The 9452-nt window shown below is 43.7% G+C and overlaps 1 protein-coding gene across 2 annotated transcripts in view; it reads right to left on the bottom strand.

Annotated features, from left to right (window-relative positions):
* Positions 1 to 64: 64 nt before the first annotated feature.
* Positions 65 to 9452, bottom strand: part of LRP4 (LDL receptor related protein 4) — a 76461-nt gene continuing 67073 nt past the window's right edge. The window contains exons 36-39 of one of the 2 annotated variants that reach the window (XM_018562150.1): positions 6680 to 6767; positions 4269 to 4410; positions 3174 to 3234; positions 381 to 409 (exon numbers count right to left, since the gene is read on the bottom strand). In XM_018562150.1, coding sequence (XP_018417652.1) covers positions 3193 to 3234; positions 4269 to 4410; positions 6680 to 6767 — 272 coding nt within the window. In that variant the 3' untranslated portion in view covers positions 381 to 409; positions 3174 to 3192. Of the gene's footprint in view, positions 410 to 3173; positions 3235 to 4268; positions 4411 to 6679; positions 6768 to 9452 lie in introns of both variants that reach the window. The other variant, XM_018562149.1, reaches the window with a different exon arrangement.

Raw genomic sequence — 9452 nt, 5'->3', positions numbered from 1 at the left:
AGATACAGAGACTCCTTATTAGTAATACTGGGCAAGAGGTACACCATCGCCAGCCTCTCATCTGTCCTCTTGTCACTCACACCTCACTCTCTGCGGCAGGTATGTGCTTCCCTCTCCAGCCAGTATCCGGTAAAGAGACTCGGCGTTCGGGGCTTGGTGGCAGTGTGACGCTGCCCGTCTCTGACTGCTCTTCCTGTAGCAGCTGTTGAGTTTCAGTCAGATCGAGCGAGGCAGTGCTGGCTTGTAAAGACACAGTGTCCGTCTTGATGCACACGTGGTCCCGGAGGATGCTGGCTCGGGATGGCTTCACCTGCTTGAGGTCATCCCAGTCGCTTTCATCCCCAGACAGTAAACCGAAACCCTCCAAGATTCTGATCTTCTCCTTGGTGAAGCCGTTGTCAGGAACAGCCTGCAAAGGGAAAGAGACGATAAGCGATTGAGGTGATCGATGCAGTGTATTAAATTGAATGCAGTGCGGAGGAAAAACAAGGACGTTAAAGCGGACCTTTACACTCAAAAATCAAATACTACCAATGCCTCCCTCTCTGTATGATGATTAATATCATTGACATGTCAGGTGTAAAATGCGGTCATGTTGAAATACTTGCAGAGCATTCACTTCCTGCTTTGAAAGGGCAAAAGGACTTCAATTTGCCAACGCAATGCACACTGGGATTACCTTGTCGCCAGCAGAACATTGCTGGGAAATCTCATCCGTAATCTCATGAGATCTCAGGGAAAGGCATTTTCCTACCCTGAGATGTGCATGGTCACATGTCCTAGTCACATGTGCCAGAAACCCAGGAAATAAAAGGAGAGCTAGTAATCTGCTCTTAGTAAACATGGCTACTGTTAGAAGACTGGGGAAGAAAAGAGAAACAAGGTATGCAAAGAATATAAAGGTGGCAATTATCTAGAAGTATGTGTTTGTAGATTGTCATTACTAAACATTTCTAAAGGTGTGTTTGTTGTTATTTTAAAGATCTGGGTAAAGGTCCGCTTTAAAGGGGAGTATAGTAATGTTGTAGACAAGACACTTTTATCTCGGTCAGCAGTTTAGAAAAAAACAAGTCACAACCAAATTGCAGAAAATGGACATAAAAGGGTAATGTGCTGAGAACTCAACAAAAGAAAAATTAAAATGAAGCCACAGATGTAAAGTTACCTATACAAAGGCACAAATGATCATTCAAGTCTGATAGCTAGGTACACATGTGTAACAACTTGGAAATCAGCCAGTTTGAGTAGTAAAAAAAAAAATTAGAACTGTACAGAGATCTCTACCAACACCTGATCACTTGCGGAGATGAAGGGATAGTAATTGCGGGGAGCTTGCCAAATATGCAAGCTGCCATTGCTGACTTTGAAAAAAGAACTTGCTTGTGGGTGCTCATTGGGGTCCCTAGCATTTTCGCTCCCTGAAATATGGAGGGTCGGAAGCCAGTGGTGCACACTAAAGTTAGCCATACCTTTTCGGCCAGCATCCATCAGCTGATCGAAGGAGCCAGTCGGCAAAACGTCTAACAGAGCAGCCAGCCAATGAGCTCTCAGAATACAAAGAAAACAGTGGGGATCCCTTGATCAATGCAGGACTGAAGATCAAGTGAGTATATTTTCTTTATTTAAGCCCTTAGACCAAAACAAGCAGGTAACCCTTGCAAAGCAGGGGGCAGCCCCACTGCAAGGAGTCATTTTTAAATTTCTCCGAGTTCTTCTTTAAGTAGTGCAAACATTCTGGCCAAACAGAATTTTATTGGTTGCTGTAACTATACTTTCCACATCATCGCTGCCGTTTATAAGCCAGATGGTCTTCCCACAACAGGAAACATGAAATATTGTGATCTGTGCTCACTGATCTCTTTTTTTATAATTCTACTAAAATGTTAGAGCAGGTTTTATTAACACACAGAAATAGGTGAGACGCATGACCACAGTCTGCAGAAAATCAACAGCAAATTAAGCTTAAATTTGTTAAGTATATCACATGCTCACTATATACATACACACACACATATACACACACACATATACACACACTGAAAACGATCCAGACTTTTAATGCACCAAATCTTCTTGTGCCTTTAGTGTGTTTTTGTAAAAATGTCAATGAACAGATTCATGTAGATCTAGATTTTTTTTTTTTTTTTTACCCTGGACCCAAAGATCCCACAGAGTGTGTTGCTGCTTGCATTCACGAAGCCTATACTCTCTTCTCCTAGATGTTTCTATGGCTGGTGGTGCCATATGAAGTATGTGCCTATTTGTGTGGGCCATGGAAGTGCCAATGGCTGAGTAAATAGTGACCCAATGGCCCCTTTTACACTGGTGCTGTCTACTTCGATCAGCAGGGTATCCATGTTCGGATCCCCTGCTGATCAAAGCAGAATGGAATGGATGTCACTACATTCAGTTTTAAGATGGAGGAAAAAAAAACTGAGCTGAATGAACCCATGTTAGGTCTATGAAGAGTCAGATGTAAATTGACATTTATCAGGCTTACATCAGATTACCTGTAACTCGTCACAATCAGATCCTCGAAAGCTGAACTCTGTTCCGATTTATTTTTCTGGATGTGGACAGAGTCAGGGGTAATGGGATGTAAACAGATGCACATCTATTTAGATCCAGCCCATTGAGTAACATTGAGCTTCTGAAAAGATCCACCTGAAAAACTGGCAGATGGATCTGACTGGACCGCCTGTGTGAAAGTGGCTTTAAGTTGGCAACACAATTGAAGGATGTCAGACAGAAGGCAGCGGACAGGACATTTCACCGAGCGAATTTCAGCCAGTTTGTCCAAAAACCCGGTTGAAATTTGCTCAGTGAATGGTCCTGTCTCCTGTCTTCCATGACATCCTTCAATTGAGAGATCACCGGCAGGGCCACACACACTAACTTGGCCAAAAGCTGATCAGTGTATAGTCCAGCTTTGAGCTATGCTGCTTGTTGCCTAAAAAGAACCAGAAACATGCCAAGTGTCAAGCAATCAGCCATGTTAAGAGTGCAGTAATGGTAAATCTGTTGTAGTAACTGGATAGCAACTTTGATACACAATGGGTTCGTTGCAGCTGGAAAACATACCCATAAAGGGTGGGAGTGGGGACACACACATTTGAAAAGCGATGGGAATGGGACGTAAAACGCAGCCACTCGCATGCAGCGACAACCAATACCTGCAGGTGGGGAGAGGACTCAGAACAGGAAAGGAGAGAGACTGTCAGAAGGGACAGAGTGCTGCAGTGGATGAGACAGTGGGACAAGAATCGATCAGGTGACAACACTCGAAAGGTGGCAGAAAAGTCAAAGTGATTTCAAACAAAGCAATACACAGAATAGTGAATAACACGGTGCAAAGAGCAACAGTGTGCAGTACTCCAATGCAACACAAACACTCATTACTCCACACGTGCCGAACTGCTGAAATCTTGTTTCTCATTAGCGGTGACCAATTACGGTTGTCAATTGCGCTTTAGAACTTTCGTCTCATTCTCACACATACATGGAGCAGGACAAAGGCGACTGCCTAACCTTTGCAATCTTGCACTCTTTAAAGGGTGTTTGTTGTATCAGATTAAAAAGGGAACACAACTCTACTTTCAGGAACAGATTTAAGAAAAAAAAATTACTACATTTGTTGTAAAATTTTACTAGCATTAGGCAACCTTGGTACTCCAGCTGTTGTGGAACTAGAAGTCCCATGAGACACTGCAAGACCGACAGCCACAAGCATGACTCCCATAGGCATGCTGGGATTTGTAGTGCCAGCACAGCTAGAGTGCCAAGTTTGCCTACCCCTTGCTTAGACGGTACAGCCTGTGACTGGACAGTGAAAGGAGAAGCAGCACGGTGATAATATCATCTGTCACTCTGCTTTCCCCTCTTATTAGCATGCTTCTCTTCAGCGTATGAACCGATTGGCTTTGCCTGCCGCTTCTTCCTCTCATGCTCTAGCCCTGATGTGCAGGGACTGCAAGAGGCAGATACCAAGTCAAATACAGGCATTTACCACTGCTTATATTAAAAAAAAATACATGTAATTATTACAGTGCTGCATGAGGTTGTGTCATTTAGAACTGCCTAGAGTTCAGCTTTAACAGCCAATGCAGCTTTTCCTAAAAACCCCTTTATACTGTATAGAGAACACATACATAGCGCATAATCCTTTCATACTCAATGTTCACCAATTCAGACTTCCAGGTAGACACACCTTTCATCTGTAGCATTCATAATATCCATTCACTACAGCAAACTCAACACCCAGTCCTCACCTCTTTACGATGTCGCTGTAGATGACAAGAGGAAGGCCTGTGCACTGCCTCGATTTTCACCTCTTGGGTTGATGTGCGGTAAGACGGGTTGCTGTAAGTGAGGGTCCCCAGTGCTGGATCTGACAGCTTAGCCCGGCGATGCCTGTGAATATCAGATGGCAGGTTAATTTAATATAATTAGCTTCACTTCCACTGTGGCTTGCTGATTTTACGATTCTGGGCCACACTGTTAACGTGGAATTTGGTCACTGTGCTTGGCTAAAGCGGCTCTACCCTTCCATAATTCAGCATGGGTATTAGCATGGGTGTTTTGAGGCCTTTAGTAAGTTAATGCGTCACAATCACAGTTTACACCGTTCAACTAGAACATTATGACCACCTAATATTCAGTAGGTCCCCCTTTTGCCACCAAAACAGCCCGACACGTTGAAGCATGGAATCCACTAGACCTCTGAATGAATGCTGTGGTATCTGGCACCAAGCCGTCAGTAGCAAAGATTTTAAGTCCTGTAAGTTGTGAGGTGATCGGCCTCCATGGATCGGACTTGTTTTCCAGCACATCCCACATATTCTCAATTTGATTGAGATCTAGAGAATTTGGAGGTCACACCTCAAATTTGTTGTTGCATTCCTCAAAGCATTCTTGAACCATTTTTGCAGTGTGGCAGGGCAGATTATCCTGCTGAAAAGGCTACTGCCATCAAGGAATACCGTTTCAATGAAGGGGTGTGCTTGGTCTGCAAAAATGTTTAGGTTGGTGGTACATGTCAAAGTAACATCCACATGAATGGCATGACCCAATGTTTCAAAGGAGAACATTACCCAAAGCATCACACTGCCTCCGCCGGCTTGTCTTCTTCCCATAGTGCATCCTGGTGCCCTCTCTTCCCTAGGCAAGGGATACACACACCCCCGGCCATCCACATGATGTAAAAGAAAACATGATTCATCAGACCAAGTAATCTTCCTTCAATACTCTGTGGTCCAGTTCTGATGCTCACGTGCCAAATGTAGGTGCTTTTGGCGGTGAACAGGGGTCGGCATGGACGTCCTAACTGGTCTGCAGCTACGTAGCCCCATACACAACTGCAATGACACCTATCGGAACCAGCATGAACTTTTTCAGTAATTTGAACTACAGTAGCTCTTCTATTTGATTGGACTACACAGGCCATCCTTCGCTCCCCATGTGCATCAATGAGCCCTGGTCACTCATGACCCTGCTGCCGGTTCACGAGTTTTCCTTCCTTGGACCAATTTTGGTAGGTCCTGACCACTGCAGACCCGGAACATTACACAAAAGCTGCAGTGTTTGGAGTTGCTTTGACCCAGTCGTTTGAACATCACAATTTGGCCCTTGTTAAAGTCGCTCATACCATAACACTTGCCCATTTGTTCTGCTTCCAACACACCAACTTCAAGGAGAAAAATGTTAACTTACTACCCAATATATTCTACCCAGTTCCAGGTGCCATTATAATGAGATAATCAATGTTATTCACTTCACCTATCAGTGGTCATAATGCTATGGCTGATCAGTGAATGTCACCTGATGAGGCTTGGCGAGTATAGCGCCAATCTCCATTGCCGCATCGTTTACTTGCCTTAATCCTTCAGCTTTACCCTGCCCATAACTCTTCAGCACAGTCACCCCCACTATGTCAGAGTCTCTGGCGTCATATCGTACCATGCACCTCCACCTTTTAAGAAGTTCAATCTGTATTTAAAACACACTTCTCTCTACAATGGACACTGAAACCAATAGAGATGGACACTTCTGTGGTCTAAAACATCTACTGGTGGTCTGTATGGTGAGAAGCCACAAACACTCAAAGAATAGTCTTGCTCTGGTGATGGCTGGCAGGGAAGCACATGGACAGAAACTGTATATCTAAAATCCAAGGCACTTATCCAGTTTTTCTTTATGCCAATCCCAACCATGTACTACCCAGGTATAGAAAGCGTACTACAAGTGTTATTGTGAGTGATTGTTTGTAGAGGTCACTTCTCAGGACGGACATAGAAGGGAAGATGTCCCATGGCCACAGGCAAATGTCTCCCTGGTAACCACTATTACCAGTGTTGTGATTTGGCCTGTGGATTGAAGGAATGCAGCAACAGTCAAATCCTTCCCTTATATCCAACAGGAAAGGGAAGGGTCAATCTTAGCACACAGTGACCCCCCCAACAAGCTGAAAAAAATTGCTGTGTGATATCCGACAATGCGAGTGATCGTAAAAACACACTCACCACCCCACTTTAGGCCAAGCCATTGGATCATTTGAGGGATCTAGCCATTTAATGTATTGGACACCTCATACTAGTCTCAAGGTTTAATGTAGACAATCTGTCCCCCCAACACATTTCTGTTGTAAACTTCTACAATCTCCCAATAATTTCCTTCTACTTACCTGTAGATTAACAGAGCACAGATGAGAAGCAGCAAGCAGAGAAGAGACAGGGATCCAGCAATAATGTGTGCCACCCGTAGTCTGTCTCCTAAGCAAAAAAAGATCATAGAAAAAAATATTATATAGTAAAGAAACTATTAAAGTGACCCTAGTATGAAAGCAAACATTTAAAAATGTGATTCTAAAGTGAAAAGGTTTTTAAGCTCTTTCAGATGCTGAAGAAACCACTTGCAATGATGTTTAAAAGTTTTCCTGCAGAATCATCTGGTCCCCCGAGCACTGGCCCTTATATCCTGTTTTCGGGTGGCTCCTTTCCCTTGCAGGGATCTATGGAGCCACCCCTCTGTGTGCTAGTAAGCAGTGTGTGTCTCCACAAACACAGCAAGGCAAGACAACCCCCTCATCCCTGCTCCTACTTTCTCCCTTCTCCAAGCTTTTATATGGACACTGACAGCTGCTGGAGACCGTGCTCTCCCTTATGATCTTGTACTGGACAGGAAGTTCAGGGAAGCCAAGCTGAGAGTTGGAGCTGTTCAGAAACATGATGACTAAGTGTTTGGGCAAAAATGTAAGGTAATACTTTGCTGGACAATGTATATTTGTTTGATTCACATTAATAAAAATCAAAACTTTAACAAAAGACTCTACAAAAGAAGAGTATTAACATTAACCTGTCCCGCCGGCCAGGTTTCTGTTCTTCACTCTTGGAAGAGCTATGCCGGCTGAATATTCAGCTTTGCCACAAGAGGACAGAGTAGCAACCTAGAGACCAATGGGTGGAACCACAGCATACAGCGGGTGTCTACACACTTCTGCTGAAGACTCCTCAGCGATCATAGTTCCTCAAGAGCAGAGATCTGGAGCACGGGTGCCAGGACAGTTAAGTATTTTAACTTTTCGTTCGCAGGGTTGTTTATTTTGTGTTTTAGTGACTTTAAAGTATTATTAAACACCCAATTTGTTTTTTTCAATAATGTATCCAGATCAAACAAATATACATTGTCCAGCAAAGTATTTCTTTGGATTTAATATCACTTTAAGCTCTGTTTCTAAACTGGTCAATGTTCTGATTTCAGAAAAAAATTACCATTTTGTTGTAAAGTAAAAGAAAAAAAATGATGATAATATAATTATACTATTTATTTTTTATATACAGAATTTATTTTGTCTGCATTCCCATTACTGTCTAATGCAAAACTACATATTTAACGTTCATGTTCTAAGTGTGACCACTCTGCTTCCTCAGTAGAACTGTACAAAATAAATCAAGGCAACTGGACTTACTTTATTTTTCCAGAAGACTTTACAATGGTCATCCGACTAGCGTTCTCAATTCTGAATTGAGAAAGCTGGTCGAATGACTAGTGAAACGCTTTCCAGAAAAATACAGCAAGTCTAGTTGCCTTGATTTATTTTTTATAGATATACCATGACCTGGATGAAGGGAACCCTCACAGACTCCTCGGTATACGATATCCCTATAGGATACTTTTCTGACTGTATCCAAGACGTGTGCCATCATCAGTCAGCATGATGAAGGCGACAGGCACAAAGATGTGGAATGCGTCAGTTAGTGAATTTGCATTCTGGGTGATCTGATAGTGATGATAAAAGCTGAACTACATGGAACTCCAATCTTAAGATCTAGACCCTTGGTTCTCAACTGGTGGGTCGTGACCCCGGATTCAGTGGGTCGCTGTGTGCCTTCCACTTTTATAGGCGAGAGGCTTCACAGCCCTCCCTAGTGCAGCACTGTCAGTTCTCGCGCCAGGCAGCCATTTATATGCTGCTCGGAGCTGAGTGTCAGCTTAAGGTTGGGGTGGGCTGGAGCTGTGGCTGCGAGGAAGCGCCATCCATACACGTTTTGCTTACAGCTTCCTTGCATGGCCTGTAGACGTGCCTGACCGGAGTGACATCACGTTCTGGATCTCGGTATCTCTACAGGGCTTGCAAGGGAGCTGTACAAGCAATGCACATATGGATAAAGCTCCATCACAGCACAGCAGCCCACAGTGGACCCCAGGCTGATACTCCACTCCAGTTCTCGGTAAGGGAGACTGGAAGGAAAAGGGGGGGAAAAAAAAAAGTGTGTGTGTCTGTGTGTGTGTGTGTCTGTGTTTTTGAGGGCCCGTTCACACCAGTACAGTAAGCTAAATGAAAAGTTGTGTTGCGATATATCTTAGTGGACTTTTTCAGACACACATAAATTTGCAAGAGAGACAGAGGTTTTGTTTGTTTGTTGATAGAAACTCGGTTCATACAATGGAAATGGCCAACAATACAGCCCAAACTGGTTTTACACAATGGGGTAGCTTGTCCTGTATTTATTTGTATCACAATGGGATGGTGATCATGAATAAGTCACGCCTAGCCTGGTCAAGGCTCAAATCAAATCTTGACTACTGATGGCAATTTATGGTACAACGCTGCCACCTAGAGGTGGGAAACTGTATTGCATTTTCCTAAAGGTGAAAGGGGCGTAGCTTCCATTGTTTTAGGCAAGTTTCTCTCAATAAAAGGCCAGTAGCTGAAAGGTAACGGAGGGAGTTCACGAGCCCAGCACTTCACAAGACCAGGGCTTCACAGGAGGGGACAGTACGAGGGCGCTTCACAAGACGAGAGGACTTGCTTCAAGACCAGGATACTGCAACGAGAAGCCATTCTTCCTAGGCCAAGTACTGCTCATCACGGAATTTATTGGAGTCTGCAGCCTAAGCTAAGTACATTTTCAGTGTTTCCCCTCCTGTGAAATCATACATGTACTAGAAGATAG

This window comes from Nanorana parkeri, unplaced genomic scaffold (assembly GCF_000935625.1).
Source record: "Nanorana parkeri isolate BGI_ZX_2015 unplaced genomic scaffold, ASM93562v1 scaffold562, whole genome shotgun sequence".
Classification (NCBI taxonomy): Eukaryota; Metazoa; Chordata; class Amphibia; order Anura; family Dicroglossidae; genus Nanorana; species Nanorana parkeri.
The sequence above is the reverse complement of the archived record's forward strand: the minus strand, read 5'-3'. Positions and strand labels throughout refer to the sequence as shown.